Below are 19,540 nucleotides of genomic sequence, written 5' to 3' on the forward strand. Positions count from 1 at the left end.
AGTAAGTCCTAGATGTTGGGTATGCATGTGTATGAGTGTGCCTACACACAAATGCTTTCAGGACTTGCTGTGATCACATCTGGGAAGACCAAAAACCTTTGGGACAATGAGCACTAATGAAACAAGCAATAAACACACACCATTATCTGTAGTTCAATACTTTTTTCTTTTAATTCATACTGTACTTCCATGGTTCTAGCTACTTTACATTAAGAGTTGGCTGGGAAGCCTTGTATGTTTCTAGGTACTAGCAGGAAGTTTTCAGACCTTGCGCACAGCGCCAGGCAAGTACAGTTATGGATCCAAATACCGATGGCCAGACGACTCAACTGCAATCGACCTGTATTCTTTCCCATATATGGCCCAGTGCAGGTGTTGGGGGCTACCCCCTCTGCCTCACCCCACTCCACCCATGTCAGGATTATCCAGGGGCCACTATGGCCTCTGGCTCATCCCTCCCCACCTTGGAGTCTAGGTTGGGTGGGGGGAGGGGAGAAGCACCGTGGGTTTGGGAAGATGATCTGGTCCATGCAGAGAGTGGTCTGGCCCTAAAGTGCAGGATAGGAAAATGTAGGGAGCCACACACTATTGTTGGCAAAAATGGTTGCTTTTACTATGCATTCTCAGCTCGTGGCACCCAAGCCCAGTGCCAAATCCCCAGACACAGCCAGCTGTCTTGCCTGGAGCAGAGGCCGCCTTTTGCTTCTGCGGTGTCTCATTGTGTTGAGAGAAGCAAGGAGGGCCAAGGGGCAGAGATGACAATGTTCTTTACGCCGTCACACATCAGGTACATCATCTGGCATCAGCTCCTCTTAGCAGGCAAGATGCTTCTCGCCAGCAGCCAAGGCTCCAATCCGGGCTCCCAGGCCTGCTGAGGACCTCAAGTCACAACAGAAAACAATGCCCAAATCTCCTGAGCTGTCACACAGAATACCAAAACGGGGAGCTGGCTGGGACCCTCACAGCCACGGCCAGAGCAGGAGTGAGGTAACAAGGCTGGGCAGAGAGGTGGGAAGGGGAGCTCTCGACACCGTGTGGAAATTCCTGCTCCACATCAGGAAAGCAGGGGCATTAAACGGCGCCTTCCAGAAAAACACTCCTCTCAGACCCAAAATGCATCTTCTGGAAGAAAACACAGAGGTGGAAAGAGTGGGACTAGCCTGCTGTAGGTTGGGGAATGAGGGTCAAGGATGTCAAGTGGTAGATGGGATGATTGTCCCACAGCCTAGAGATAAAACATGGGGGAGGAGAGAGCTGGGAAGAGAGGTTCTCAAGTTTTGTACTGGAGTGGGCAGGTAGAGTCGGAGGGTGTCGGGAGGGACGCCACAGCCCTGCCACCTGGGGGAAGCGTAAAGAGTGTTATTTCACAGGGTGGGGGTGGGGGCAGGGAAGAAGGGTCGGCTTAGGCTGCCCTGAAGCATAGTATGGCACAGAAAGAATACTTCTGCGACTACAACAGTCCAGAAAGATTCTTCCCCTAGTCCTTTCTCCAAGTTTTCACCCTAGAGATGCTGCCGGTGACTGGGTCCAAGCGTGGTTCGGGGCCAAGGACATAGAGAGACTCCACTTCTATCAAAGCATTCCCCTTGAGGTTTCTTGGTCCTCCCCACTCCTTATAATCCCAGGTTTTTAATGTCAGTGCCCTAAGGCAACCCAAGGATTTCAGCCAAAACTTCGTACTTAATCCAAACTCCAAGAAGTTTGTTGAGCTGAAAGAGAAGTGCTAGAACGAGGAATGACTTCTCTGCACTGTTTCCTCTAGCAAGGAGGAGGAAGGATGAGCAGATGAAAGGTTTCATAGTCCAGGGATAAAAAATGGACTCTATCCAAGATGGTGCCCTTCTTGCCATTTACCTCCTTCTCCTAGTTTAGAGAAAGTCCAAAGGAAGGTCCCTTCCCAAACTAAGCCCAGGCCAATGAAGGAAAAAAACACCATCTTAGGTTAATACTGAGCAATACTGCAAACCTAATCTCTCTCTCGCTCCCCCCATCCCATATCTATCTCCCTCTCTCCAACCTCTTCTCCCTTTCACTGGGTCTCCCGAACTCTACTAGCCCACAAAAAAGTTTAATTACCCTGAATTTTATGGGAAATCAGACGCTGCCGGGGGAGGTCTAGCCCAGAAGGGAACCTTCCAAGTCTAAGAAAGCCTTGCCAGTCTCTGCTGTAGCCTCCAAGACTATGCCAAAGAGCCTACCTTAGAGACAGGTTAAGAGAGGGGGAATGACTTGTCCAAGAGCAGCGCTAGAACTCAGGCCAGTCCTCCTGACTCTCAGCCCAGTGCTCTCACAGAGAGCTTCAAGTTGCAAATCTTGCTGGCCTAGGATGTTTTCCCCTGTCCCAGGGAGGTGGATGGGGGAACAGGGAGAGGTGCAGATAGGACTGGCTTCTCCAAGGCCAATACTGTTAATTCCTCCATAGTAAGCTGGAGTGGAAGTGCAGACCCTATAACTGTTCTTCACCTGGTTAGAAACTTTGCAAAATCTTTGAAATTGAGTACAAGCTCTCAAATGTTTTACCACATGAATTCTCACAGAAAGACTCCTATGTGACCCAAATTCTTACATGAGCAAAAATATAAAACAGCACTGGCTGGAAGAAATAATGTAAGAGGTGATAGTTTTGGTGCACCCTTGAAGACAGCTACAAGCCAGGCTACTGGCCATGAGGTTATTTACATGTTTCATTCCCAGACTTATCTGCGAGTGCGAGTGCCCTTCTCTTTGACTGAATAAGGGGGGAAAGGGTTTTTTGGGAGTGAATAGAGTTGTTGGTTTTCTCCTGGTTTGAAAATTTAAAAAAATATATTAGAACAGAGAACACCCATAAGAGTTCCATGATCCCTAGAAATGAGGCAATGAACACATTGTCTCCTGGGTTCAAATCCCCAGAAATCATGAGGGTTCCTTAGACAAACTAAGTACTTCCTTCCTTCCCTGTCACCTATTCCTCCCTGGAATGGGCCTGAGAGGTAAGACAGAGGCAGAACAACTATTTAGCCAGGTGTATTTGTATCACTTTACTCCCAGCAAAGAACCCTTTTTAAGTCATCCCAAAGGTCCCAACATGGGACCTTTAATAACTGCATAATTAAATAAATAAATATGTATGGAATAAATTACAGAATTTACCATTTTTGCTTTCAAAACCTGGGAATAATTTTGGCTTCTTGGCTTCTCCAACAAGGAAATTTCTAGCAGTCTGCACTGTTCTTCCTTTGGCTTAGAGCCCATGAGCCTTGACCCTCACAAGGGTCTCCCATTCAAAGTCCTGGACAGGAGTGAGTAGTAACTCACTGGCCTGTGGGCATACACACCTTTCACAAAGGTTATTCAACTCCTCTCCTAGAAGAGGAATATAAATTCTAGCTGATCCCACGAAGCCTTCTCATGCTACTCCCCTGGGGGACGGCCTAGGCATGTATCTTTTTGTCTTCTCATTTTGCCAGTAGTGCAAGTACAGAGGCTACATTCTCAGATAGACTGAAAAGTCAAAAACTTTTCATTGCCAAAGTGGGATGCTCAGACCATTCTAAGAGAAGAATACAAATTGCTCTTCTCTTGGACTAGATCAGTGATTAAATCTTCCCTTCCTTCTGCCCCTTGCATGAAAAGGCTCACTAGAAGAACAAGAGATCTGGAAGCACTCTCCTTGCCAAACTGGTATGATTCTTTCCTAATCAAGGATCTCTGCAAGCTCTACCTGGGGCTGGCAGGATTTCTTCAGTTATTAGATGGAGAAATAGTAGCTAGTGTATGAAGGGTGATAAGTGTGCCCAGAAGAGTCCCACGAAGTAAGATAAATGCATGGGTCCTAGGGAGCCAATCCAGAAAAGGTTCTAGATGACTCATTTTCCTAACCTAAAGTCTTCTATTCCTTAGTGATCTCATACCTCTCTGGGATCAGGAAGTAGAGAAGGCTTTACTCCCTCTGCCCCAGCTTCCTATCCCGTGTCCAAGAAACAGGATTTGGAATAGCCCCCATGGGGCAGACTCCACCTGGCTTTTTCATGTCCAGATGCAGTCCCCTTTGCTAAATCTTTTGCCTCCAAGGGCTTGGGTCTTCTTCCATGTGCAAAGTGTCTCAGACAGTTATGTCCCTTGACTAAAGTTGGTTCTTCACTGAGAGTAAATGATGCTGGCAGCCAATGAGTGCTTAGATATTGGTGCTCACTACTCACACAGCATTCTGTGGCTAGATCCTACAATCCCACATTGCTAGGGTATTCAGTTTCTCAAACCCTGGAGGTCCTATGACACCCTGATTCATCCTGGAAACCAAACTGACAGCTCAACTGGAGGAATTAAGAGCCACAGACTGGATGTATTTATAACCATTAAAAGAGGTTTAACAAGATCGAAAATGCTCCACCCTGGCTAATAAACGATGTGCTCTTAGGGCACAGAGAAAAAATAGGGCTTTAGGCACTATAAAGTGACACTTCACCCAGATCCAGCCTGGGAGAATACCAGAGAGAAGAGAGGGTGGGAAAGTAAAAAATTCCCACCTTACATAGGTTAGAGAAAGGTGCAGGAAGTGATCGAAGAGAATACCTTCAGAACACAAGTCTTTAGGAGCCTGCAGCTACAAAGCCCAAATCCTCAAGAGCAGCCTCAACAGCTTTCCAGCAGTCTTCTCCACCTGCCCTCTCGACCTACAGTCCATATAAAGGGGATGGCCTAATACAGTAGAATTTGGATTGTGCTCCTGCCCTTGACGCTTCCTTGTTCCCAAGAGAACACCTGGGGAAGTGTGGGGTAGGGAAAAAAAGATTTTCTTTTATTTTGGAAACAAATCAAATGGGGATTAAGGAATGAAGCACCTTAAGCAATGCCACCTTGAGACTTCTTTTCAAGACCCCAGGGTCTTCACAGGCATAATTTTGGCTCAACAACATTCCCCTTCTCAGAGCCAAGAATGGCCAGCAAGGGAAGGGGTGGGGACTAGAGGATGGGGAGGAGGAGGATCAGGGGAGGTTGTGCTGAGAGGTGGTCCCTGCCCTCCTCTGCCCCTCCACCGGCCAGCACAGGAGGCAGTCCTGCTCCTTCTCCCTGGTACATAGGCATTATCTCTTTTTAAAATCTGTATATTATATATATATATATATATATATATACACATATATGTATATATATGTATATATATATTTCTATTCTGTATATATATGTTTATATATACACATATATATATATATATATATATTTATATGGTCTATGTACATGTATTGCACAGGCCTCCTGCAGCGACCCGTTCCTGCCTTGTCAATGGTAGCGGTTCCTCTTCTCTTCCTTTTCTGATGTGTAGTCACGGGACCTGACGCCATTCTGAAGACTGATGAGTGAGTCCTTCATCTGTAAGACAGGGAACCCCACCCCAGCCCGGTGTGTGCCCTCAGTGGGTTTCTCCAGGTAGCAGCACCTGCCATGCCTGCCTATGGCAGGGCCCCTACCATGCCAGGGAGCTAAGGAGAGTTGGCTCCTAAAACAAGAGTGACTCCCAAGTGACACAGTCTAAGGCAGAAAGGGGACAGCCAGTCTAGCACTGGGGATCCCTAGGGTACGGTTCATTGTATCTTCAAGATTTGTGGCCCTTATATCATTGAATTAAGCATTCAGTTGCTATAAGGAGCCACATTAGACTGCCACTTACTTGGTCTTCTCATTCCATTTGGTTTCCCCACTGATTCTGACTGTACTGTACTCCTATCTTTGTACATTTTACCAGTGTTCCCCTAGCCTGGAACTCTTTTCTCTTGCCTATTCTAATCTCACCCATCTGTTAAGGCCCAGAACAAATCCAGTCTTTCTCCCAGCCTCTCATACAACACTCACTAAAACTCTGGGCTGCAGTCATCTTTAATTGCATTGTTTCATGTCTCGGGACTGCAATGTGTCTTATCCTCATACCCTGGGTACCAAGCAGAGCTGAGTAAGCTTCTAGTTGTATCTATATCACTGACTTAACTTAACCTTAACTGAGTTTCTTAACCAACTTTAAGAAACAAATACATTAACATTGTTAGGTCATGGGATAGAGTCTAAATGGGGCAATTCCAGTGGTAGAATCCTAAAATGGCCCATAATACCACAGCACACTTAAATATTGACTCTAAGTTAGCTGCTTTATTATTATACAATCGAATGAAAGGGCAAACTATTCATGGGTAAACTATTATAGATTTTGAGAACCTCTGGTTTCTCTGCCTAATGGGCCACTTTCTTCTTTGGTTCTTCTATGTCTTCTGTTCAATAGGGATGAGGGGCCCATTACTGCTCTTTTGTAAGTTATTTTTAAAAGGAATGAAACAAAACACCTGTCTTAACACTTGTAGAGTCCACCACCATGCTATAAATCTGACGGCCCCAAGCTCCAACTTAAGGGGACCCACCCTGAAATAGAATTCTAGAGTTGGAAGAGAACTGGGTCATCCAGTCCAACTGCCCTCCCATTTAATCCACAAGTTCCTTATCCAACATCATCTTGTCACCCCTTGAGTACTTTCACGGATGGGATCTCAGTCCTTCGGAGTAGCCATTCTATTGCAGGGTAGCTCTAACTATAAGTAATTTGTTTTTATTTGATGACTGAAAATTCTAATTCCCTATAACTTCTAGCCCTCGTTCAGTCCTCTGGAATTTTACAAGCAGTCTATCCTGTTGGACTCCAATGTCTGAAGACTATCTTGTCTTCCTAACCCCAGTCTTCCCTTCTCCTGAGCATATCTTCAATTCTATCAACCCTTCTTCACATGACAGGGATTACAAACTCCTCACTATGCTGTTTACCCTCTTTTGGTTAAAAATAGGCCGCCTTAAATGGGGCTCCAAAGCTAAACACGATAGCCTAAACACATTATACTGGATCCTGAAGCATCATTAAAACATTCTCTCCTTAATTTAGAGCTAAGACCAAATTATGAAGGGGAAATAAAATTCCATATTAACAAGTGCCTCCCAAGTGCCATCCAATCCTGATGGCAATTTCATGAAACAATGATTAAAATTCCCATTTTATAAGTGAAGAAACAAGATCACTACTGTTAAATCCTCTGTTTGAGGTTATAAAACTAGTTAGTGGCAAGGTCAGGGTTCTACCTCAGGTCCGACTGAGCACAAAACATTAGGAAGAAACCCCTGAGGAACAGTAAATGTGATGTAACAGAACAAACCCTCAGTCTCCGATCTTTCTAACTCTTCTTGCATAGCAAAGGTAGGCTCCACTATCTTGGCAATCACATGGGAGATTTTCATAGATATTAAATTCTTCCAGGGGAAGAAAGACGCTCTCTCCCCTGATAAAACTAAGATGATTATTGATTTTGCCCCAGGACAATTTTCTTAAATAGATGCGTCTGATTTTTAGAAGGAATACAGGCAATTGCACCAGGAAGAAGATATCATGAAGAGAAGACATAACATAGCCATCCCCCCAGACTGCCGGTGCAACCTCTGCAGAAAGGCACCACACTGGAGGCTGTGTGTTTGCGTGAATAGTTTGAAAGCAGGGCAGGGGAGGGCTTATATCAAAAAGAACTAGGGACAGGCCTGCCGGGAAGACAATTCTCTGTAAAAAGGGGGTTATCTGTTCAAATGTCTGTCAGATGGCTATGGGTTACCCCCCCAAAAAAAGTTCTTTTTCCATCTAACCTACAGTTTTCCTGCTACAAATCCAGTGTGTTATTTTATCATTTGGGGGAATATACCTGTGTTTCCAAAAGCTCCCTCAAGGATGGCTTTAAAATGAGAACAATGGATGGCTTAGGAGAAGAATGAATGGGATGATGAGGTCCAGTGGATAGTGATAGAGACGGTGATCTTTCTCAGAACACAGGGAAGGAATTCCATCTCCAGAAGACTAGGGCAACGAGAGAAGGTGGGGGCATCTCACCTGGTCAAGAAGCATCACCGAGGATTTGATGATCTCCCTCCATTTTTGGAGCTCAGTATCGTGGTACTTTTGTTGGGACTCTAACAGCTGGGCCCATTCTGTCTGAGACTGAGGTAACCTGTGAGGTGGAAGAAGGGGTACCCCAACAGCTGGAGTTATGCTCAGTGGACTGTTCTGTGCTCCCAGACCCCTAAAGGACAAAGAGTCACATCAGAGTGCTTTGTCCTCTGCTCACTGCCCCTGGTGCCCCTGTGACCCAAATCAGAAGTTGACTAACACTATACGGACAGTTTTTAGAGCTTGCTAATGGACTCCTCCATCGCAGAGAGTCATTCCTTGGCCAAGAGCAGTCGGGCAGTTCCCAAGGAGACTGGGAGGCGGGAGGCGGGGCATGGTGCTGTGTAGGGTAGAGGCGGTGGCAAGGGGAAGAGGCCGGGATTACCTTTCTTGGAGCCTTAGACCCTGCCAGGCAGTGAGGGTCTGCGTGGTGTATTCCAACATCCAGAGTTTGTAGAAGAGCATCACATTAAGGAGGACCAGAAGCACCAGACTAAGGAGGAGGAGACAAGGGGACAAACAAGAGCAATGAGACGTAACCTGAGAAAGCATGTCCCGCTATGAACTAGGAACACTCCCACCCCAGAGGCGGCTGTCCTTGACCAGTGGGTCACCTGAGGCATTGCGATGAGTGAATAAGTGAGCAGAGGGGTGCAGTAAGGGGGGGAAGAGAGAGAGAAGCACTCTAATCTGGCGGGGCCAGAACATAACATGAAAGCTATGGAGAGGTGTGTGGGGTGAAGGCATTGGAAAAGAGAGACACACAAAAGTCACCCAGAATCTGGGTGCCTGGGGGGAAGAGAGGTAAGATGGAGAGGAAAAGAGATGAGAGGGTAAAAGAAGCAATCATAGAACCAGTACCTGAAACAGATCCTAATGGGAGCAGGAAAGAAAATGGGGAGGAGGCAGAGGTTAGAAACAGACGTGTGTGGGGAAGGGGAAAGCTGCACTTAAATTGAGCCAGAGAGAGAGAATCTATGAGAAAGAAATACTAGGAGCAGAGACACAACAGATGAGGACTAGCAAGAAAGGAGCAAGAGAAAGCAATTGTAAACAGACTCTTAGGGTGTCAAGGCTGATAAATCAAGGTAAGATTCCTCCACCACCACAACTTTAGGACACAACTGAAAGGTGAGACTGCGTGAGGAATTCAGTGGGATTCCCAGCTGTGGCCCTGGTGTGCTGTCCAGATTTTGGCAGAATTCAGTGTGCTGTCCAGATTCGGGCTCCTCCTCACACCTGCCACAGGCCATGGGAGTCACAAGGACGAGCTGGGGTTTCCACCAGAGGAGCCAGAACTGGTGGGAGACAAGGAGGTGGCAGGGACAATCCAGAGGCCAGAGGACCCAGTGGGGAATGGAGAGTCACCAAGAGACAGAAAATTCCCTTCTCCTCTTTGCTGCAGTGGCAGCCTAAAGATAATTTTATGACAGTTCACCAGATGAAGAGATGAAGAAGAGTCCAGTGAAGAGAGGATCCAGAACTGGCTACAAATAAATCCTGGCTCACCAATTAAAATTTTAACTTTTGGTCAAGTTTCCTAACTTCTCCAAAACACACTTGCTCAACAGGACAATGATGCTTGGGCTTATTATATGGAGCAAAGGGATATACGTAAAGCACCCTACGCACAGGAGGCCCTCCACGACGATTATTTTCATTAGAGGAGGAGGTACAGACACATATAAGAAAAAAGATGACAAAATGGGAAGATAAAACAAATAGATGGAAAAGGACCAACAGAGAAAATCTCACTTGTGCTTCCAATTGGCACCTGGAAATTCCCGAGGCTACTCGGCTGTGTTCTCCACAAGAATTTCTAAATTTTGTGTTGGGTTTCAGTGATCCTGCCTGTAATTCTCAGCACACACCGTATCATCTGACTACCCATCTCTTTAGTGTGAGCTGCACACAATCTTAGCACCTGTGTCTGGCTTTGTGTTATTATCCTGTCTGTGCTCAGTGAAGGTCAAGCAACCTCTTCATGCTTTTTGAGTGAAGGCCTGGCAGTGGTCTAAAGAGAGAAAACAGGCAGAGGGCTGGGTGCTCATGGGCAGGCGATTGGTGGCTCGGGCCTGCCAGACACAGGGCAACTGGCACTGTCCCCGTCCACCCACATGCACACCATCAGCAGACCCCCTGCCTGGACCCACTAGTGTTGAATGATGAGGCTTGATTATCCTAAACTAATGAAGCCTCAAATTTAGTTAATACCATGCTCTACAATTTACTCATGTGAGCAGGCCCTCTGTACTTAACGTCAAAATGCAGAAAGATGTTAAACACAGAGCTAACCCATGGATAATTTTATATCTACCAAACCCAACATCAGAGATTTAGTTGTAACAACAGCACACATAACTTTAAAGTGACAATGCTACATGTGACTTTTAGTGGTTTTTGTATTTAATGTTGTAAAAAAAAAAAAAAATCTTGGCTTCTCATGCCATATTCAGAAGAATTTTACATCTACTTTTTTTGTTGCATATTCAAGTAAGGTTACTAAGACAGCCTTCCTCATGGGACTTGAGGTTTATCCTCAGCCCCATTTTCTTTCTCACACTCTCTCTCTCTTCTGGTGATCTCATTCACACCCACAGCTTTAACGCTTAATAATTAAATCAGCAGCTGCAGCCTAAACTTCTCTCCTAAGCCTCAGGTCCACATCAACAAATATGTACCCATCACCTTCCCTTGGATAACCTATGGTAACTCAGAGACATTGGGAACTGACAGCATCTTCTCTGACAACTTTCTGCTGAGTTCCAGCTTTCCGTGAATGACACCATCTTCTATGAACAGGGGACTCAGTCAGTCAGCTTCCTTCACTATGTAACCAGAGGTCACAAGTCTCTCAGGCCCAGTTCCTCACCTCAGTCTACGAGCTACTCCTGTTTTCATCACTGCAGTCTACTCCGACTGACCTCCCTGCCGCCAGTCCTTTCTGGCAACATGTACCACATTGCCATCAGAGTGATTTTGTTTTCCAATGCAAATCCAACCGTGTCACTCCAGGGCTCAGTTCAGTGTTTCCTGAGGACAGGGCTGTGCCGTTGCTTCTGCCTCTCTGAAAGTGCTTTAGTGAAGGTCTGGACTGGTGGTGGGAGGGAGGGTCACAGAAGCAAGACTGAACTGGAGATAGTCTGGGGCCCAGTGAACAGCCAGTGGCTCCTGTGTCCCCCACCCACCTGTACCCCCACATTCTCATAGCACACTCCCATCCAAGAAGGGCTGGGCATCAGGCAGTGAGCCGAACCAAGCGGAAGAGCTGTCTACACTTACGGTCCTAGCTGCTCTCTGCTCAAAATGCTTTATGAAAGTCCTGAGCAGGCGCTGTGTCCTCAGACAGCAGATAGCTGTGTTCTCCTGTCTTATGCCTTCATTGCTTTCAACCAACTTTTTCCTTAGCCCAGCATCTTCCTGTGCAAATTACTGTGCCTCCAGTTTTATAGTGTTGTGGCATTTATTATAAATTGTTTACAACAAAATAAGCACATACTTTTCCTGTAGTCATGGATTTTACCTGGTTACCCTGCCAAAGTGTGGGTTCCATGAGGGCAGAGTCCGAATGCCTGGCACGGAGCAGACACCTGGAACGTCTCTCACAAACAAATGCATGGGCTCCTAGAATGCTCTGTACCATCTCTATGTTAGCATTTATCCAATGGTGTAGTAATTTTGAATTTCCTATCTGTCTTACCCACTTGAAATTGAGTTCCTGAAGGGCATGGATGCTGTATGCAGCATTCTCTTCTGAATCCAGGAGGCCTAGCATACAGCAAATGCTAAATAAAACAGAGAAAAAGAAGCAAAGAGGCAAAGAATGACAGATAGAGCAACTGATCTGGAGAGAGAAGACTAGCGGACAAAGAATAAAACCAGGACAACAATAAGGGCACTCATACACCTGAAGAGACTGGGAAGGAGGCAGCAGGCAGGAAAGGGAAGGCAGCGGGAGCAGAGGTGGGGAGGAGAGCCTGGAATCCCTTACACACAGCTGATAACCAGCAGCAGCTTGGATACGCTCTGCAGGTGGAAACCGTTGGATGGGTCCTCAGGGATGTGCCGTGTCTGCGTGGAACCTGTAGGGAAAATAAAGAGGCCATTACCATCGTGGCCCACAAGTCCACCAAATGCTGATGTGACACTGGTCATGCACAGAACTTCAGGGCAACGATGTGATAGATATACCCTGCCTTCCAAAAGTAGAAGGTAAGTTCCTCAAGGGCAAGGTCACGGGTTGGGGCAGGGAGGTGGTTATTAAAGTCACTGAACAAATGAGAAAATCAACAGGCCTATGTAGCTAGGACATACAGATGCAGGACAAAGTGATCTGCAGCTGTGGAAGGGGAAACAGCACTGTGCTAGGACTAGAGACAGCTTTCAGCTCTGGCTTTATCCATACCAGCTCCATGACGTTGAGCAAGCCATAACCTCTGTGTCAGTTCATTCAAATGCAAGGTTAGTCAGAAATCCCGTATGTGAAACACATGACGTGGGAGGGCTCTAGCAGAAGCTGGGGGGAGGGACACGGAAGGCTGGCACTCTCCTGCCCTGCTTCTGCCTCCTCTCCTGTCCCCATCCAGCTCTGATGAATGCTCAGGTATGTGCAGAGCACAGTTTGAAAAACACTGCATTGGTTAGTTCCTAAGGCCTCTTACAGTGTCAGATTTCCACGACTGAGTAAAGACATGAGGTTATGAAAGGCTGGATGGGAAGAGGAAGAGGAAGACATAATCAAGGGAGTCGACTACCTGGTAGGGCAGGTCCTTTGTGGGTCCGTGGGGGCCAAGTCAGGGGGGCTGCATGGGACTCCCTGATCTTTGTGTTTTGAGGTAATCTCTGGGGTCTGAGCTTCAGCTTCTCCCTGGAGCATTTCCCAAGAACTTGGAAGCTGCGTACTCGAGCCCATTCAGGTAGATATGGAGCGTAGGCAGCATGAAGGCACAAACCCAGAGGCATTTTCACTCAGCCAAGCACACGTATGGGTTCAGCAGAGGCCGAGGAACTTAAAGGGCAAATGGAAATAGGAAGAGCATCTGGAGCCTTAGACTTAATGAGTTTCGTGCAAATGCTATACAATCTATACCCAAGGTACAAAATGAATGCGCAAGAGTGTGCCTAGGCACAGGCACGTGGCTGCAGCCCAAAGCCCTGAGCCACAGCACCCGTCCCCACCTGGCACACACCTGCCACGTGCTTGATCCTGTGGCCCGCGTCTTCATCAGTGGGTGTGGTGACGGGGCTCATCACTTCTTCCAGGTGAGGCACCCGCAGGTGGGCATGGGGACGCTTCCTCCTCCGTACCGCTGGGGGTTTGCCGGCCTTCTCTTTGGGAGACTGTCTGTGCATCTCGGCCAGATAGGTGCTCTCCGTTTTGGCCAGCTCGCTCTCTGTCAGAGACAGAAGGCCACAGCAGAGGCTGTCTGCCCATACCTCCAACTCAACATACTGGCCTCCAGAAGCAACTCTGTCTACTCTTAGCTGAATCCGTGCGAAGGGAAGCATTTTCCATACTAAACTCTGGGAGGTGAGTGGGGAGGGCAGGGGTCTGTCAGGGACACCCATGAGCCTCAAGCAGCAGGACTTTAGGGACCCAGCCCAGCCCAAACCCCTTTTCTGGGTTGTTCAACATTGGGTAGAGACATAGGTTACTGACGTCTGCAGCCTCATGTATATGATTTAGGGCACATCATATTTCCTAATAGATGCGTTGATAGGCTATTTCCTTACCATAACAGAATTATCACCAGTGAAACTAGATCTGAGGTTCATTTTTTTTGAGGGTGTAGGTTCATGGATCCCCTAATGATCTCATAAAAGTTACAGGTATAGTCTCTGAAAAAACGCACACGTTCACACACACGACAAATTTTGTATCCATTCCTGGGGCAGACTTAAGGACCCTATGAAACCCCTTCACTGTCTCAATCTCTCTCCCCATTCTCCATATTCCCCATTCCCCTGAATGGTGACAGCTGTACAGTTCATGAAGTTCTACGGTTCCACCGGCATCAATGTTTGTAGCACTCACCTAAATGGCGGAAGTAGTCCTCCAGCCCACTCCAGAAGTTCTTCTCGATAAAAGTTTTCACTAACCCCCAGGGCTGTTTTCGATAGCGTAGCTCTGTGGAGACCCTGAGGATAAAGCCACAAACAAGATCAGGCATCTCCTTGGCAGACCCTCCTCTGCTGGGAAAGGGGAAATTTAGGTTTAAGTCCAAAGCAGCTTAATATTTGTGCTGCACTTCACAAGGTAAGAAGTCCTTTCACATCCATATGGCCACCCTGTGAGGTCAGTGGAGCTAGTGGATTTATCCTTATTTTTGTAAGTGAGAACACTGATGGTAGAATATTTAAGTAGCCCAAAAGCTGACAAGGGCTCTGACTGCAAGCCCAGAATGATTTCATGACACCATGCTGCCTCCTACTTGGGGGGCTCCTGGTGGAACCAAGCAGCCTGCCAGCCTGCCATGGGGGCCCTTCTTTCCTTCTGTTGAGACTTTTAAGTCCAAGTCAGGCTCTAGGCTTTCATCATTTCCACCTTTAAGAGTATCATCTGCTACTGGCCCTGGCTCCTGCCTCTTCACTCTACCCAAGACCTCACCAGCTCTTGCTTTTTTCTAAGATCCTTTCTCCCAGTCACGAGTCTCTCTGCTGCCCATCGGCTCCTTCCTCTCCTACACAGCATTTCTGCTCTTTGCCTCTCCTTAGGTTCATTTTCATACGTCTGTATATTTTTCCAGTTTATGTTTCCCACGTGTAAGTCTGCCTGCTCTGCCCTCACCTCTTTCCGCAGGGACACTAGCTCACCCATGGGCTGAGGTGAGCCTGCCTCTACTTGGAGCCACCTCCCCACCACCATCCCCCCAAACAACTATTTACTGAATTGAGCGTGGGCACCCTTTGTAAAGGTCAATCTGCGGTCGACAAGCCTCCTCTGTGTGAACTGCACAGCAAGGACATTGATCAGAAGCTCCTCCAAGGAAGCTGGAAATGAAAAACCTAGAAACTGTGGGGGTGAGGATGAGGGGAGACAGGAGGGCAAAGAGAGAAGGAAGGGAGATAAAGGAAGGAAGAAGGAGAGAGGAGTAGGTGCTCAGAAAGCTGCACAGAAACAACAACACAAAAATTCTTTTAAGAAGATGAGAAAGATGTAGGTCTTTTTGGAGGTGTGGGTATTCAAATCTTCCCGATTCCTGAGAGACTTCTCTGGAGCCTTTCACTAAATACCTATTTTATTTGAACTATATGAGTGAATTTCTGCTCTAAACAACCAAAAGAACTTGGTTTAAGATATAGGTATTCAAACCAATTATTTTTAAATGGGTGGGTGTCTGGTGGGTGTCTTTACTTTTCAATTAGACTACAAACTTCTTAAAATGTCAGGGTCTAAATTTCTTCCTTTCTTGAATGCACATCTCAGCACAGGACTCTGCCATGAACAGCATTCTATCAGCATTTTCTGGACTCTGATATGTGCTCTGAGTGCTGGGAATAAAGTGGTTATTGCACTGGGGTTCCTGTGCGCCAGGAGCTCACGGTCTCACAGGAAGATAAGAGGTAAATCACAGTACACACAGGGTGGTGGAACGAGCACAGGTTTGCAGTTTTAGACCTGGGTTTCAGCACTTACTGGGGATATGACTCTTGGCAAAGTTACTTAACTTATATGACCTTCACCTTCTTATCTGAAAAATGAGGATAAATCCACCTTCTTGGGTCATTCTAAAGAATGCACTTTAAATACGGTACTTTATAAACTATGGACAAATGATAAACAGTAGTAGTTATAAAAGTTTTAGTAAAGAGACATGCAGAGCAGTAAAGCGAACACATGATGGAGAGAATAACTGTCAGGATAGGGAGGTGTGGGTAGGGTCTCAGAGACTTCAGGAAGAAGGTAGAATAAAGAATGAGTCAGCAGACCAATATTCCCAACCTCCTCCTCCCTCCTCAGGAGCAAATGAATATTGCCTAATGTAAGGACTCTCGTAAACTTCCTTCCAGAAACTTCCTCTGAGCCCACTGGGGCCATGAGACACTGCACCTGAGCCGGCTCTTGTTCCGGGCCACTCGCGTGAGTGTGTAGCGGTTGATGGTGTAGAAGTAGTCATGGTATGGCACGTCGTGGGTGAGGACTTCGGCATCTATGACATAACACTCACTCTCCTGGCTCGCCTTGTACATGGTCTGTGGGAGGAAAGGTCCACTGGACACAACTCAAGAAAAACAAGGTGGGAAAAGCACCTCCTTTCCCAATCTCCCTACTTCTGAATGGAGGACCCAGGACCATTGGAAATGGCAGCATCGAAGCATGTGAGATGCTACTGTTTCGGGGCCAAGCAACACCTGCACTCAGAAACTCCATCCTAACACGTGTCCTTAATCCCTCACAACAGAACAGCGGCTTTGCCAGCCCTCTCTGCTTTACCTCTGCCCTCGCCTCACCTGCGTCTCCCTGACAGTGGCCGTTTTGGGAGCCAGAGGGTTGGTGAGGGTGATGGTGTAGAGGATCACTCGGCTCTGGTTCCCGTTCTCTTCCTTCTTCCACGGTTGGAAGATGATATCTGAGGGTAGAGAAGAGCCCTGCAATGAGGGAGGGAAAGATGCAGGCCCTCCTCACATCTGAATTTTCCCTCCAGGTGAACTTCTCTTGACACTACTGAGTGCCGACTAGCCCTTCAAAAGAAGCCGACAGGCGTCTGGGGGCGGGGGAGGAAGGGGGAGGAGAGGAAGTCAAAGCAGAGGAGGCTCATTGCGGCGTTGCCGAGGCTCTACACTGGGCTCCAGGATGCTCATTGTTCCTGGGACTGGGGCGGGAGGTCCTGGGACACCTACGGGGACACTGGCAACACTGGAGTCACTATGATGAGGGCCTGGGATCCTTGGGAACAAGTCCTCTCCTCTAAGACATGACCTCCTCATGCCCTCAGAATGTTCTCTCCTGGCAGTGGGGTACGGTGATGCCCAAATGTTCTTTCGCAGACTCAGAAGCTTAGCAGCTCTGCTGGGCCAGAGCCAGAGCCCCCGCTGTGAGAGAACAGGGGCAAAGGGATGAGACAGGAGCATAGGGGAGTCAATGATGAACTAGATTTGAATCCCGGCTTAGCCCCTTCTCAGCTGCGTGACCTTGGGCAAGTCACAACACTGTGAGTTGCAGTTTCCTTGTGGGTACGGTGGGGATCAAAACACACATACAGAGCAGATCTGAGTACATGAGATAACGTAATGTGCTTGGCATACAGCAGGTCCCTACCAGTAAGTGGTCGCTGCTACTCTTTATAGACAGTGAGCCCTGTGAGGCCTTGATTTCTGTGAACCCTTGGGGCCCGGCACCAAGTGCCTGGCACACAGTGGGCAAGTATTACATTGCAGGCTTGGGAGAAGGAGTAGCACGCAGGGCCCTGAGGGAGCTTTGGCACTGAGGAAGCCCAGAGAGGGGGTTCCCGGGACCATCAGGGGGCCTGGAAAAGAACGGCACTTGGAAAGAGAGGGAAGAAGGATGGTAGAGGGGGAAGGGATGGGACGCGCCAGCCCATGGAAGAACAAACCTGAGAAGCGTCGCTGCTCCATGAAGTCCCGCTGGAAGGGCGAGTCGGTGAACAGGAGGTCATAGAGCTTGTCCACGCTGAAGTTGAATACTTCATTCACGTACTGACGGCCACTCAGGTCCTCGTAGAATGCCTGGACCTCCCCTGCATGGACAATATGAGAAAGTAGACAGTGAAGGTGAGGAGCAGGGAACCATGGGGAAATCCCCCAGAGCACTGGGGGATGTCTGTGTGGCTAATGTGGGAACGGCCACCATGGGAAGCCATGGAGTGGGGGCTGGGCGCCTGGGCTCCTGTTGCCTTCAGCTTCCGTCTTCCGCTGGCATGTGCACTATTTACTCCAGATGCCACTCATTCATTCATCTTTTACAAAAAGTCTGGGAATGGACTATTTGCTTTTATACTTCCAAGCCTCCCTAATTAAGGTGATCTTAGACTAAAATTTAAATAAATGACTATTTCCTGGGCTTGCCGGAGCCAAGAGATCAGCTATTAAGAGTCCATGTCTCTGGTGATGGAAGGACTGACTCTGGGTGGTGAACACACAATTTGATATATAGATGATGTAATACAGAATTGTACACCTAACACTTATGTAACTTTGCTAACAATTGTCACCCCAATAAATTTTAATTTGAAAAAAAAAAACAACATAAAAATATAGAGTCTAGGGGCCGGCCTGGTGGCTCAGGCAGTGGGCTCTCAAGGTTGCCAGTTCGATTACTCGAATCCTGCAAGGGATGGTGGGCAGCGCCCCCTGCAACTAAAGATTGAACACCGCACCTTGAGCTGAGCTGCCACTGATCTCCCGGATGGCTCAGTTGGTTGGAGCGCATCCTCTCAACCACAAGGTTGCCGGTTCGACTCTCGCAAGGGGCGGTGGGCTGCGTCCCCTGCAACTAGCAATGGCAACTGGTCCTAGAGCTGAGCTGCGCCCTCCACAACTAAGACTGAAAGAACAACAACTTGACTTGGAAAGAAAATAAAAAAGTCCTGGCAGTACACACTGTTCCCCAATAAAGTCCTGTTCTCCTTCCCCAATAAAATCTTTAAAAAAAAAAAAAAGAGTTTATGTAAGTTAACCACGATTGACAACAAATGGCACTGTAACCACGGCATGGATGTGTTCATAGAATGCTGATTAATCTGCAATAATCTATTTGTATGAAAGCTTCTAATGCTTGGCTGGTCTGCAGGGCCATGATCTCTAACTACACAAGCTCTGCTCCCTTCCATAAAGTAGCCTATTCCCCCTATGGTTTCAATAACCTTTAATTTTTGGAAGTTTCTATCTGCTACAGGAGAATGTCTCTGAGGGTATAGGTGAGTTATTAAAGTCCCCATGCTTGTTCCAAGCCCTCGGCACCCCAGTCCCTCATTACTGCACCTGTAGGGGCTGGTATATGATATCAAGCAGGATACTGACATTTCTGGTACCCCTGTGACCTTGAAGAGGACAAGAAGTAACTCAAGAGCATCCTACAGGGTCAGCCGGGAAACCAACCGAAGGTGAGAAAACCACTGCTAGTGACCCACAGGACAGACTGTCCACAGGTGGATAAGTGAACACTGTCTGCATATAGTCACTACATCAAAACCTACCACCAATTCAATGAAGGTAAACTACCAACCAAGTTCATGAATACTGAGAATTTGGCTTATCTCTCTGGGAGGTAAGAAGCAGCATGTTCTCAAGTGAGGTCCTAGAAGTTAAACCTCTGCAGGAAGGAAGTAGGAAGCTATCTACTTAGAAATATTAGAAATATTAGAGAGAAGGGCAGTCTCCAGAGTCTGTCTGACCCAGTAATATCTTTTTTTCTGGCCTGGTCTAAGAATCCCCATGTTGGAGTCACTAAAGCAAGTTTCTATCAAAATCTAATTATTTCCATGTGGCAGCTAGCTGACTGTCCTTTCCTTGTGGCATATAAACATTGCCTTACCTTGCATCTCTGTGAGGGACAGAGCTGCAAGGCCAGCCAGTGTCAACAGGGGATACATTTAGTGAGAAGACTGGATGGCCAAACAAAGTATTATCTGTCGA

The 19,540-nt window shown here is 47.3% G+C and overlaps 1 protein-coding gene across 12 annotated transcripts in view; it reads right to left on the minus strand.

Moving 5' to 3' along the window:
* Positions 1-149: 149 nt before the first annotated feature.
* Positions 150-19,540, minus strand: part of GRAMD1B (GRAM domain containing 1B) — a gene marked incomplete at its 5' end in the record, with an annotated part of 168,168 nt that continues 148,777 nt past the window's right edge. For 9 of the 12 annotated variants that reach the window (XM_081037377.1, XM_081037370.1, XM_081037373.1 and 6 more), the window contains 9 exons: positions 150-5,352; positions 7,889-8,006; positions 8,331-8,438; positions 11,937-12,027; positions 13,135-13,338; positions 13,980-14,083; positions 15,996-16,138; positions 16,397-16,515; positions 17,500-17,643. In XM_081037377.1, the coding sequence (XP_080893503.1) occupies positions 5,263-5,352; positions 7,889-8,006; positions 8,331-8,438; positions 11,937-12,027; positions 13,135-13,338; positions 13,980-14,083; positions 15,996-16,138; positions 16,397-16,515; positions 17,500-17,643 (1,121 nt within the window). In that variant the 3' untranslated portion in view covers positions 150-5,262. The remainder of the gene's footprint in view (positions 5,353-7,888; positions 8,007-8,330; positions 8,439-11,936; positions 12,028-13,134; positions 13,339-13,979; positions 14,084-15,995; positions 16,139-16,396; positions 16,516-17,499; positions 17,644-19,540) is intronic. The other 3 variants (XM_081037376.1, XM_081037382.1, XM_081037383.1) reach the window with 2 other exon arrangements.

The sequence above is a fragment of the Rhinolophus hipposideros genome (genome assembly GCF_964194185.1).
Source record: "Rhinolophus hipposideros genome assembly, chromosome: 24".
Classification (NCBI taxonomy): Eukaryota; Metazoa; Chordata; class Mammalia; order Chiroptera; family Rhinolophidae; genus Rhinolophus; species Rhinolophus hipposideros.